We start from the raw sequence: 14,225 nt of genomic DNA on the forward strand, positions 1-14,225 counted from the left end.
TAATTCCAGAAAGATCCCCGATTCCCCAGATTACCTGGGTCCAAGACTCTGTGAAAAGCAAGGCTGGGGTCCAGGTGAGGTGGCAGGTGAGTCCGGTACACATCGCCAGGTACCATGGGTCTTAAGTGGGGGTCAAACGGGCTGTGAGAGCTGAGGGGGTCACCCCCAGACACAGGTGACTTAGCTGGAACACTGTCCCTCTGGGTAGGGGTCAGTGTGCTCTTTCTCTCGTGAGAAGCTGGTTTACCTGTCGTTATATTTCCTGTTTGAAAGAGGACAAAAATCAATACAATTCATTGTTTATATGGCTTACCTGAAGAAACTGGCACTGATAGATTGCAGGGACACAGGCCAAATCAGAACATACTGAGCTGTGATTACAGCTGAGACTTAAATGAACACCATGAATTTACCAGGAGATTAAAAGCCTTTTCAGACCAAATGCAACGTGTTATTGAGAGGCGAATAACCAGCGAGAGGTACTTGCCCACAGAAAGCAAAGCAAAAGACTGCTGTTAGTGCATTCAAGACTTTACAATAGGTGGCGCTAATCGACAAGCAATTTTACCCCGGTACAGTAGGTGGCTCAGCGAACATTTGAGCTGGTCTGCCCTCCACCAATGGCAGTCCATGAGTGGAAGCGGAACTTCACCAGCAGATCGGAAAATAAAAACGTCCTTGATGTTCCTTGAGACTGATGGAAGTCAGGAAGCTGATGCTATGGGGAGTGTCCTTCTATACTGCCAAGTTGAAACCTTTCTACAATAACGGCAAAATTGGCTATGGTGTTTAAACCCCACCCTTTAGGCGCAAAGCTGTCCAGTATAAAAGCGCTCAAACGGGAAAAAAGGGAACAGAAACAGAATTTTCCTCAGAATTTTCTGACTGAGGGACAAGAGCGCATTGCTCACACCTCAAAGAACTGAGTCTGTAGTGCGGCCAGCTTACGCAATGTCTCGTTCCCTTTGTCTCAAGGAACTGAGGTTACATACATAGGTTACAAGACATTCCCTTATGACTCCGTTCACTTAACATTGCTTCAGGAAGCTAACGCTATGGGGAACAGAGTCCCATAATGCCACACTACACCACATAACCTTCCAGAGGAAACATGATGCCGCAGTCTGCAGGATGGCGACCGACATGAGTATACCGCAAGTGAATGCCCCTCATGGTGGGCAAGGAGGGGGACACTCAGAATGGATATATGAACTATAGTCAAAGTTTGAATTAACCCCTTCACAAACCCAGTTGGGAAGGACGTTTATTTGTAATAAAAGTGCCTGCGACTTCGAAAAACAACAGTACGAATGTAGGCAGTTGTTTAAAATGTCAGGGAGCCCGTATTTAAAAAGAGGGGCATAAATATACAGTGGGTACGGAAATTATTCAGACCCCCTTAAATTTTTCACTCTTTGTTATATTGCAGCCATTTGCTAAAATCATTTAAGTTCATTTTTTTTCCTCATTATTGTACACACAGCACCCCATATTGACAGAAAAACACAGAATTGTTGACATTTTTGCACATTTATTAAAAAAGAAAAACTGAAATATCACATGGTCCTAAGTATTCAGACCCTTTGTTCAGTATTTAGTAGAAGCACCCTTTTGATCTACTACAGCCATGAGTCTTTTTGGGAAAGACGCAACAAGTTTTTCACATCTGGATTTGGGTATCCTCTGCAATTCCTCCTTGCAGATCCTCTCCAGTTCTGTCAGGTTGGATGGTAAACGTTGGTGGACAACCATTTTCAGGTCTCTCCAGAGATGCTCAATTGGGTTTAAATCAGGGCTCTGGCTGGGCCATTCAAGAACAGTCACGGAGTTGTTGTGAAGCCACTCCTTCGTTATTTTAGTGGTGTGCTTAGGGTCATTGTCTTGTTGGAAGGTGAACCTTCGGCCCAGTCTGAGGTCTTGGAGCACTCTGGAGAAGGTTTTCGTCCAGGATATCCCTGTACTTGGCCGCATTCATCTTTCCCTCGATTGCAACCAGTCGTCCTGTCCCTGCAGCTGAAAAACACCCCCACAGCATGATGCTGCCACCACCATGCTTCACTGTTGAGACTGTATTGGACAGGTGATGAGCAGTGCCTGGTTTTCTCCACACATACTGCTTAGAATTAAGGCCAAAAAGTTCTATCTTGGTCTCATCAGACCAGAGAATCTTATTTATCACCATCTTGGAGTCCTTCAGGTGTTTTTTAGCAAACTCCATGCAGGCTTTCATGTGTCTTATACTGAGGAGAGGCTTCCGTCGGGCCACTCTGCCATAAAGCCCCGACTGGTGGATGGCTGCAGTGATGGTTGACTTACTACAACTTTCTCCCATCTCCCAACTGCATCTCTGGAGCTCAGCCACAGTGATCTTTGGGTTCTTCTTTACCTCTCTCACCAAGGCTCTTCTCCCCCGATAGCCCAGTTTGGCCGGACGGCCAGCTCTAGGAAGGGTTCTGGTCGTCCCACATGTCTTCCATTTAAGGATTATGGAGGCCACTGTGAAGCCTTATGAACCTTAAGGGCAGCAGACATTTTTTTGTAACCATGCCCACACATTAAACATTAACTATTTGATTGGCTTCTATTATGTCACGTTGTGCAGCAGTTTCAGATTTAGTGTGGCAGGGCTCCAGACTACGACCAATTGGTTGCATTTTGCGACTATTTTTTGAGACCGTGCAGGTATTTTTTTGCTCGCACATGTGAGACCTGCACATTTAAAAAAAAACATTAATGTTGAAAAACGAGTAGGGAGCGAGTCTGCCAGAGTTAGGTCCGTGAGTGATTAGTCAACTGCGTGGGTAACGTCATCTACACTTGTGTGTCTTGCTTTCATGGCGTCACATTCATCGTCCATAAAAATCAACCATGGCGAAATGAACCATTAATGCATTTTCCCATCTACAGCTCCTCCTGTACCAGAACCAGACCTTTCAGAGCAGCAAATTGTAGAGGTTATGGTATGTTCAGACCAGAGGCGTCGAGAGCGTCAAATCGACCGGAAGTCATTCATTTTCTATGGCAGCCAGCATCTCTCAGCGGCGAGAGAAAAATATGATCTATCCCTGTTTGCTTATAGGGATATAAATAAAATAAAAAAAATGATGCATTGACAAAGGTGTCTGAAATTTTGGTGTGCCAGTTGAGTTGATGAAGTGGATATTATGGTTTATAAAATATTATATAATAATATATGAAAAGATGTTTGAGGATATACACTACTTGTGATATGTCGGCAAAAAGATACCGGTCAACATGTCTGGATGTTTTGCGACGTCTTTAATAGATATGGTTCACAAAACGCTAGTTACGTATGTAACTGTGATTCTGCGAATTACGGATGACCGCCAGAGGCAGTGTAAAGAACTAATGGATAATCGCAGTGCCAGCTAGATAGATCGAGAAAATAAAACAACAAAGTCACGACGTGACGTAGACCAAGCAAGAATATAATCCGCATCAGCTTGGTACTCAGTCTCTGAATGCTTTCTCTCACGTTCCGAATGACAAAGGACTCTGGCAGTCATCCGGAATTCACAGGACCACAGTTACATACGTAACTAGCATTCTGTTTCATTCCTACTGACCACCAGAGGCAGTGTTAAGCATTAATGGATGACACATACCATCACAGTCATGAGGAATGCCACCCACCTGAAGTCATCAAGGTTGCTCCAGAAAAACTGCAGAGCTTACACAATGAGAAGCATAAACCTTGTAGAACCGTACAAATGTACATGGAGAAGTACAGGTAGCAGCAGCACAGATATCAGCCAACAAAACACCCCAAAAGCCAGCCCAAGTTGAAGAGGCCACCCCAGTAGAATGGCAAGTAACACCTTCTGGTAAGGGTATTTGAGCCTTATCATATGCCAATTTGATCACTTCTACAATCCAGCGCGACAGTCTCTGCGCACCCTTACGCACACTGCCATGACAGATAAATAACTAATTTGTCTGTCTTAACAATGCTGTATAATTAACACAAGACTTTAACGTACCAGGCACAGGAGATGATCTCTCCTAACCACATTGGATGGAGATGAGGGCATATGAAAAGCAGCCAGATTAATAGACTGATTCACAAATTGTGGTAACCGTACTTTTGGAAGAAAGTTTGGATTAGGATGAAGAATGAACCCTGAATCCCCAGGCAACCAGCGTAAACACAACTCGCTCACAGAGTGTGCATGGATCTCACTTACTAGTTTAGCCGAAGCAACAGCTAACAGGAATGCTGTCTTTAAAAGACACCCACTTAATATCTGCCTCACCCATTGGTTCGAATGGCGATGTACTAAGGAAGTCTAAGACAAGTGGCAAGTCCCACACAGGAAAAAGAATCCCACGAACTGGCTTTAAGTGCCTTGCCCCCTTCAAAAAACTGCAAACAAGATTATGAGACCCAACAGAAGAAACATCAATTGGGGCATGATGTGCAGGTATGGCAGCGACATACACCTTTAAAGTAGAAGTCGCTTTATTGTTGTCCAACAAGTGTTGCAAAAAACTCTAGACCTTTGGCACAGTACAGTGAAACAGATCAATTCCCTGAGCTCCACACCATGAAGAGAATATTCTCCAATGAGCAGCATAAAGTTGTCGCGTTGAAGCAGCTCTTGCATTATCCGCAGTAAAGACTACCACCAGATCACAATCTGCTAGAAGTGGGTTGGCCCCAGCTGCCAAACCCAAAACTGAATGTGAACCTGATCCGGACGCCAAACGCTTCTGTCCATCTGGGAGAGGATATCTGTGGGAAGTTGCCACGGCTCACCCTCTAACAGACTAAGGAGAGGGAACCAGACCGCCACTGGTCCGAACACACGGTTAGAGTCAGAAGAAGCCGTGGCGAAAAAGGCATAAACACCGTTTCTGATAGGAATGGCTGAGGGAGTTTACATGGCTTAGATTTAGCAAAACAGGGTTTCCGGGGGTCCTTAAAAAGCCTTAAATTGAATTTAAACGTAAGGCCATAAAAAAGTCTTAATATCTTAAATAAATTACAATATTAGACACACTATAAAGAGCTTTAATTTTATAAGAGTAATAAAACTGTCTGGAGGCAATGTAGAATATGACACAAAATACAGTGAAAGAACAGGAGAGAAATAAAACCGAATATAAGGCATTCATACCTTCTTGTCCTCGCATTAGCGGTGATCCTCTGGATAAAGAGGTGCTAGTGTACGTGGGGGTTCTGCGTGCATTGCTGTCCTCATACATGCCTGGACTGAGCTGGGATTTTCCTGCTTCTGTATGTGTGGAGCGCAGGACAGAAGTGGAGTTTACTACAGAAGTGTGGCGGACACGCTCTGATGCCTTCACATCCTCATACTTTGCCCTCTCACGCTCAGCCACCTCAATAGTGGAGTGGGGTATTTTCACTGGGCTTATGATCAGAGATTTAACGTTGTGCTTGATGGCAGACTGGTTAAGAGTACTGCTGTCATACTTAAGAGGGATACCCTGTGGAGGAAAAAAACAATGCTAAGTGAGAGAAGAAAAATTAGAGGGGGATAAAAAGTGTTCTCAGGTGTTTGAGCTAATATCTCAAGCAAAGGTTGGACTAAATGGGCTAACTCTTAAAAACAATCTTCATTTTGACTGATTTGAAAGTTCTTCATAAATGCAGTGGGGTACACAAGTGAAAATTCTTCTACTGCCAATTATTCTAATATACAATAATAAAATATTATTATTACAATAATATAATCAGTATAACAATTTGAGTGAAAAATGTAATTGAAAAATTTGAATGAATTACAGATTTCTTTGGTGTTTTCCCCATTTGTTTTAATGAAAACATGCACTCGAACTGGCATAGACTCCACAAGTTTGTGCAAAACCTGTTACCCCAGTATTATTTATGAATGTTCCTAACAGCATTTTGTGCACCTCAATGATGGAAGCTAAACAATCTGTCCTTTAGTACAAATTAGTTAACATGGTAAAAACACTGACTAGAAATCTGCACTAGAATTTTTATTTTTCTTGTCATAACACTTCTTTGTAAAAGTTTTTTAAAAATCCTAAAACATAAATTATTTTTTGAGGTTTAATTGCGATTTTTATTCCCAGATTTTCAATGTGGTCACATACATTTAGACGGCACTGTACATTTCAGTCTGGGAAACAATAATGGCTCCCAAATTTAAGACGACTTCAGATGCATTCAGTGCATGTCTATTTCAGGGCCCTTTCAAATACTGCACCTGAGAAATTGATCCTTCCAGAACAGGGGTTTTGCGACTATCTTGGGTCTCTTTACGGGGGATCTCATGAATTGAACGGCCCATCTCCTTTATGGTGTTCACACCCTCGTATGGTTTACCCTTGGTGATGCCTCCCTCAAAAGAGCGAATGGGTGGACTCTCCCTCTTGATCTGTTTACCATATTTGGAGGCATCATCAAAGACATCAGCAGAAGCTCTTGGCGTTCCTGAACCGAGGGAGAGAAGACTGAGAATTTTAGAAATTCAACAGACTATAATACTGAAATGCAGAGAAATTCAAGTTAAAACTTTCAATAAAGAGGCAGTTACACTATAGGCTTTGAACACAATTTTTTTTTTTTCGGACAACGCAACTAACCAGGATATGATGTGTTGTGGGAGTACATAATAGATCACAAATAACAAATAATATTATACTACATTTTTTTAAATATATTTTCTACTCACTTTTCTGCAACAATAAAGCTCATTGCTTTGATACACACTGGTGGCCAAAGGTTTGGAGTAATGTAGAGATTTTGCACTTATGGAAAGAAATTGGTACTTTTATTCACCAAAGTGGCATTCAAGTGATTACAATGTATAGTCAGGACATTAATAACGTGAAAAATTACTATTACAATTTAAAAAAAAAAAAAAAAAAAAAAAAGGGAAAACTACTTAAGAGTTCTCATCAAAAAATCCTCTACATGCACCAATAACAGCTTTGCAGATCCTTGACATTCTAGCTGTCATTCTGTCCAGCTAAAGTACAGTCTAGCTGATCCCACAAAAGCTCAATGGTGTTAAGATCCATAGCACCCTTTTCAACTTATCTGTTGTCAAATGGCCATGTTTCTTTGCCCACTCTAACCTTTTGTTTTTCTGTTTCAAAAGCCTGCACCCCTGAGTCTTCTCTTTGCAGTTGTACATGAAACTGGTGTTGAGCGGGTAGAATTCAATGAAGCTGTCAGCTGAGGACATGTGAGGTGTCAATTTCTCAAACTAGAGACTCTGATGTACTTATCCTCTTGTTTAGTTTTACATCTGGTCTTCCACATCTCTTTCTGTCATTGTTAGAACCAGTTGTCCTTTGTTTTGTAGTGTAAACCTTTGTATGAAATCTTCAGTTTTTTGGCAATTTCAAGCATTGTACTGCCTTCATTCCTCAAAACAATGATTGACTGATGAGTTTCTACAAAAAGCGGTTTCTTTTTTTTGAAATTTTTGACCTAATATTGACCTGAAGACATGCCAGTCTATTGCACACTGTGGCAACTCAAAAATAAACACAGACAATTTTAAGCTTTATATAATGAACAAAATAGCTTTCAACCGTGTTTGATATAATAACAAGGGATTTTCTAGTACCAAATTAGCAATTTAGCATGATCAGGATACAGTGTTGGAGTGATGGCTGCTGGAAATGGGGCCTGTCAGATTTGATAAAAATATTTATTTTTTCAAATAGTGATTGTGCTGTTTTTTACATCAGTAATGTCCTGACAATACTTTGTGATCAGTTGAATGCCACTTTGATGAATTAAAGTACCAATTTCCTTCTGAAATCGCAAAAGCTGTACATTATTCTAAACTTCCAGCCACCAGTATATGTATTATTTGAATTGAGCTCAAGCTGCGTAGTACGAAATGTATTTGCATGAGCTTATGTTTCCGCTCCGTTTCATTCAGATGTGTTTGAATGGGAGTGAATGGAGCATGAAGTGTGGCTGCCCCTTAAGAATTGTGATTAATAAAAAATATAAACAATAATTACAATAAATCTCATTTAAATCAGTCAGGTATGTTTTTTCTCCATTATAATAGAAGAACATTTTATAAATATATATATATATATATATATATATATATATATATATATATATATATATATATATATATATATATAAAAACATTGCAAGGATCATATATAGACTGTTGGTTTTTGCTTGTCTAAAAAAAATAGTTGGTGTAATACGCAAGTAAGGTGAAGACGAGTAAAGCAGTATATAATGACTACTGTGTTCATTGTGCAGACCTGCAGTGTTACTGAGAGAGAAAGTCTGTGGTGGGTCTATATTTTACCTTGCATGATGGATCCTGTGAGTATGGCTCGATCCTTAGACTCATGTGTACTTTCTCTAGGCAATGCTCTGCTCATCAAACCTGCAAAAGATTAAAAAAAAGCCCTCAACCTTCTCTACTTCCAAATATATACAGTTTTTCGAAAAGGATCTCTTACAGAAAAGGAAAAACCTACTAACCCTCAAAAGGTGCAGTCTCGCGTGCTGGGTGTCCACGAGACCCCTCCATGATGTCATATGTTCGTTTGAGATCATGCCCCATTCGTGGGCTTCTTGTGCCCTCTCTCGGGTTTTTAATGGCTATGGAAAAAATAAAGCAAGAGGATATGAGGTCACGCACTACACAATCAATAAACTTCCAGTGCCATCTACTAACATTTCTCTTTAACTTTAGCCCATAAATGAAATTTGTCATCATACTCTTTTACATGGAAGAAAGTCATGAGATTTTCAGTGAAGACTTTCTCCCATTTTCTCCCCAATTTGGCATGCCCAATTCCCAAATGATCGCTATAATGTGGTTCTTGCTCTCATTGGGGCATGTGGCGAGTTGTGGGTGGATGCCGCGGAGAATCGCGTGAACCTCCTCATGCGCCAAGTCTCCGCATTAACGCGCTCAACAAGCCACATGATAAAATGCGTGGATTGAGTCTCAGAAGCAAAGGCAACTGAGATTCGTCCTCTGCCACCCGGATTGAGGAGAGTCACTACACCACCATGAGGACCTAGAGCGCATTGGGAATTGGGCATGCCAAATTTGAGGAGAAAATAAAAAAAATTACTATTTTTTTAAGTAAAAAAAAAATGTCCCCCATTCACTTCCATTGTAAGTACCTCACTAGAACCAAGATGTTTTGCTTTTTTTAAAGAAAAGGAGGTACAAGTCAATTTATTTTTGTGGTAATCAATATTATGCCACAAATGCTGTCCATTGAGCTTAACTTGTATTGAACCCAGATTATTCCTTTAATATTAGAATTTAAATAGTGGTCACCATGCTGATATGCATAGTGTATAGTAAGAGTTATTAATAAGAAGTAGCTCATCTATTTACAGTAACATATGTGATATTGAAATGTTTTCTCAGTTGTCGCTAATGTTTATTATCAACATGGCATGCTTATTTAAAGATACTGCGCTAGGGTCTCTCGTCATGTGCACAGCATAAGATATTTCGCCACATAGTGTCCATGTGATAACTTTAAAAATGTTTGATCATGAGCTAACATGATGTGGATATCAACAGTGTGCAATTAATTATTAATTAACCTCTAGTGATGGTTTATTTTTAAGATAAAATATGATTTAATGTTGGTAACCTAGGAGTACCAACAATCATATATTAAAGAAGAATTATATTTGACTTTTATTGTGAGGTGAAAATTAGGTCAATCAGTCACTGTCTGTTTCTTTAGAAAAAAACGGCATCTTAAGAAAACAGCCCCCCCCAAGTTAAACGTTTTTGGCCTTATGGGGGGGGGGGAGGGGGTCCTTGAACTCTTAAGAAACTGGGGGCCCCCAAACCAAACAAATTTGAACACTGAACACACCAGATAGTAAGCAGTAATGACTCTAACCATCAAAAGAGAGAATGTGTCCGATTTTGCCTTCGTAGATGACGTGAGCTTTAGAGTGAGCTTCGGCCCGGCTCTTTTCTGGGCCGCTTGGGTCCTCTGTGGCCAGTTTAGCAATAGTGCCTTTAAACAAATCTGCTGCTACACTAGACTGAGTCAAGGCAGGGGTGCCCTGGAGTGAGAAAAAGAGAGAGAGTGAGAAATACTACGCAAACCATAAATGAAAAATACACTCATACAACACAAGGACCTGCAGGTACCTGTGTAATAGAGCCTCCTCTGAAAGTCATGCCATCAGGGCATTTTCCAGGCGACCCTCTCATGTCCTGAACCTGTACGGGGCCTCCTGGGAACAGAAGAGTGAAAAACAGATTTGTTTGTGTTGGAGCCTGCAGTCATACTCATTGCATACATATAATGAGTATGGGGTAAAAGATCAATTCATTCATTTATTGTGATTCTTATACGATTCTGGATATGGATAAATATTGCTTTGCAATCTGAAATTTAATTCTTAATTCTGTTCTATTGAATAAGCCTAAACAAGTAAAAAGACTACAAATTGAGATATACTGAGAATCGTTAGGGAATCACATTGTGACTCCCTGAATCAAAATTAATTTGTGAGGTGGCTGAAGATGCTCTCCCCTAATACCTCAATATATAATAATACCCCAATAATTGAGGGTGAAGTTTTGATTTCAAGAATTCTATCTTGGACTTAAAAGTTTCTCACCTCTGACCACTCCCTCATACTGAGCTCTGGATAAAAGTCCCTCTGACGGAGTGCTCTGTCCTCGTGGAGAACACTCTTCCTGATTAATATATGACACTGACACACACACACACACACACACACACACACACACACAAACAAACAAACAAACAAACAATCGGGTGTTTACAATGCACATTCCATGGATTGAGGCATGAGGTTTTCACCATCTAAACCAGCAATTAACTGGTAGAGTTTGACCACCTTGTTGTAAGGTTATGCTATAAAACAGTGTTTATATTAGCATAGTCTCTCTTACCAGGTTTGGCAGGGTCCTGTTGTCTTGGCAAGCCGAGTGAGATGGACCCTCCCGTGGTCTTGACTACCTCTGGTACGTACACTGCATGCGTTTGAGAAGGCAGGTATGTGCCTGGCGTTCCCTACAGACCACACAGGGGGAGGTCATTAATCAGACTGGAATACCAGGATAACACCTGATCCCCTACCCTGATCCAATTACGTGAAAGCAGCATTTAAACTTAGCAGAAGCAGATGAGTTAACAATAACAATCAACAGTCCAAAGGAGCTGAATAGACTACTAGATGACAACTGTTCAGAAATCGGTCTCCTTTTAGGGTTCTCTCATCTTTCACCAAATAACTTTCTAAAGGTTTTCCATTCGTTCGTGATTACTGGACAGGGCTTTTGAAAATTTAAATAGGATTGCACACAATAATTACCCAAGGAAACATTTTAGAGCAGAGTAAAACTTATACATTTGTATTTACTTTCCATGAAAATTAGCATGACTTAAGATTTTATAAATTTTCCAGGACTTTTCCCAGGCTTTACATGACTGTTTACAAGTCTTGTATATGCTACTAGGGAAAAAAAACGGAGTGCTACTTGACAAGGTTGGATATCGATACAGATTTGCTGATTCACTTCGGATTATTGAAGGAATAGTTCACCCAAAAATAAAACTTCTCTCATTATATACACCCTCATGACATCCCAGATGTGTATGACTTTCTTTCCTTTGCAGAACACAAATTATGATTTTACGAAATAATATTTCAGCTCTGTAGGTCCATACAATGCAAGTGAATGGGTGTCAAAAACTTTGACCCTCCAAAAAGCACATCAAGGCATCAAAAAAGTTATCCATAAGACCCCAGTGTTTTAATCCATGTCCCCAGAAGTGATATGATAGATGTGGGTGAGAAACAATCAATAATTAATTGCTAGAAATTCATTTTCCAGCCCAGTAGGGGCAGTATGCACAAAGAATGTGCATCACCAAAAATACAAGAAGAATGTAAGTGGAGATTGACAAAGCAGGGAGGAGAATTTATAGTTAAAAAGGACTTAAATATTGATCTGTTTCTCACCCACACATATCACATTGATTCTGAAGACATTGATTTAACCACTGGAGTTGTATGGATTACTTTTATGATGAGTTATGTGTTTTCTGAAGCTTCAAAATGTTGGCACCCATTCACTTGCATTGTATGGACCAAAAGAGCTGAGAAATTCATCTAAAAATCTTCTTTTTAGTTTAGCAGATGAAAGAAAGTCATCTGAGATGTGAACTATTCCTTTAAGACAAAGAAACAGTTTTAAAATAAGAACAAAGCAGCAAATAACAAGCAACAGAAAAACAACACTAAAAACAAATAGCTACAAAATACAATTTCTTGATATTTTTCAGCCAATTGATGTATTTGCCATGAAATTACTTGAAAGTTATTTGTTTTTGTTTCCAGAGGAACCATCATTTCAACTGAACAGGCACTGGAGCCATGTAGATTCAAAATGTTTAACTCTAGAAGTAAAAATCTAGTTACTTCACTAACCAGCCTGTTTCTTTCCATCTGTCTCTGTCTCACCTGTGAAATGGAGCCCCCCTGAATGAAAGAGGGCTTGTCAGTGGGTTTGGAGGTTGGGATGAGGGGCGGAGGAGATGGAATGTTGGGTGGCCGGTTCCGTGAGAATGTCATGCGGACATCTGAAAGGTTCTGAACAGCCTGGTTTGGTGCCGGCTGAAGAACTGTTGGAATAGAAGGATAAGAGGAGCCCTTTAAAACTGATACAATTCTTATGGCAAAGGTGACAAATGAAACCTGCTCATTATCCCCACCCATTTGAACATAAATCAAATAAACCTGCCAGAGCAACACAGCCCTACCAGAAAATTATGTTTACTTAACGTGCATTGTTTCTTCTGTGCACAACAGATATGTCCAGTGTGTCCTGTAAGTGTTTGTCTCTATGAGAGCAGTTTCTAGGTTGTAAGGGTAGTGCTGTTAAGGAAATTGGTCACATGTGCTGAACCTTGTGAGGAAAAGAATCTCACTGAACTGACTAACAAAAGCCATTTAACTTGCAAACAGACGTGTAGTAGAGTTTCTCTAAAACAAGGAGGGTTGTCTGAGACTTTATCAGTCAATGACACAAACACTGACAAGTTACGTGCTCAAGATAAGTGTGTTAATAACTGAAATGCTAACTTGTACCTGTCTAGGTAATCATTAAAGCAAAGTGACATATAAAATTAATGACTCAAATGAAGTAACAGATCATAGCACAGTGATCACAGGCATGGTTTGAGGATGAGGGCATGTCTTGCAACATGTCCATGTTGATATCCATCTAATCTGGCTAGCTACGATCAAGTGAAAGGTAAATTTGCAAGAAGTTTGACTGGATGGCCAGCCTTCATCATCTACAAAAATATATAGGAAGTGTTACCTTTTTAAAAGCTGATAAGCCTATTCATTTTGCTACTCCAAATTTATTTTTACCATTTTGCATAATTTCCCTTCTGTCTGAGACCCATCAATAGAGAACCACTTTCTAACTGAAGTTTTTAGGTAAAACAAAGTACAAATATTTAGGCCCAAACCAGAGGGTCTAGGTATGCAATGAATAATCAATAATTGATTAATTGTCATTAATAAAGTGTTGGAGCATTTCTCTATAGATTAATATTATTTTTTCTCCATACACAGTGATAGTGTGTTAAAGTTCAACATGATAGCACTATTGATCCGGTGATCTCCTGGTTTCATCCCAACCGACAATTACATCAGTGATCGCTGTGAAAGCACAAAGGCACATTCAGGTGACATCTCATCATATCAAGAGAAGCAGTATGTTGCGTAGTATGTTTATGCAACGTGTTACGATTTGACTTCATAAAAAAAGAAAAGAAAAAAGATCTGAAATCGCACACGATCCGCAACGTTATGTTTTGAAGAACTTAAATCTATATCTTCTATGCACATTATTATTAACAGTAATCTTTGAGCAATAATTTTTTTTTTACAAATTCATATTAAAAATAGCAAAAATTTATTAAAATACACTAAAGAATATTTTAAGAGGAAAATGCTAATATTTGCATTGCTTAAGTGTATTAATTTGAATGACATTCAGACAGTAGGCAACATGCACATATTATTTGAAGACTTCGCAGTATTAACATTAAAGATTAATTGATTGTTATTTTTCACGACAACAGATATGAAAATGCGTGAAAATGTACATCCCTAATAGGGACTCAAATGGACTAACAACCTACAAGTAACCTAGTCATCAATACAATACCATGGGCAATCTGCCACCACTAAG

At 39.7% G+C, this 14,225-nt stretch overlaps 1 protein-coding gene across 8 annotated transcripts in view; it reads right to left on the reverse strand.

Moving 5' to 3' along the window:
• The window catches only part of LOC127635135 (nuclear receptor corepressor 1-like), a 119,103-nt gene that overhangs the window by 14,507 nt on the left and 90,371 nt on the right, over positions 1-14,225 (reverse strand). For all 8 annotated transcript variants that reach the window (XM_052114945.1, XM_052114981.1, XM_052114970.1 and 5 more), the window contains 10 exons: positions 12,482-12,642; positions 10,908-11,028; positions 10,610-10,705; positions 10,134-10,219; positions 9,877-10,045; positions 8,480-8,599; positions 8,301-8,381; positions 6,216-6,442; positions 5,139-5,469; positions 35-262 (listed from right to left, as the gene is read on the reverse strand). In XM_052114945.1, coding sequence (XP_051970905.1) covers positions 35-262; positions 5,139-5,469; positions 6,216-6,442; positions 8,301-8,381; positions 8,480-8,599; positions 9,877-10,045; positions 10,134-10,219; positions 10,610-10,705; positions 10,908-11,028; positions 12,482-12,642 — 1,620 coding nt within the window. The remainder of the gene's footprint in view (positions 1-34; positions 263-5,138; positions 5,470-6,215; positions 6,443-8,300; positions 8,382-8,479; positions 8,600-9,876; positions 10,046-10,133; positions 10,220-10,609; positions 10,706-10,907; positions 11,029-12,481; positions 12,643-14,225) is intronic.

Source organism: Xyrauchen texanus, chromosome 4, assembly GCF_025860055.1.
Source record: "Xyrauchen texanus isolate HMW12.3.18 chromosome 4, RBS_HiC_50CHRs, whole genome shotgun sequence".
Lineage (NCBI taxonomy): Eukaryota > Metazoa > Chordata > Actinopteri > Cypriniformes > Catostomidae > Xyrauchen > Xyrauchen texanus.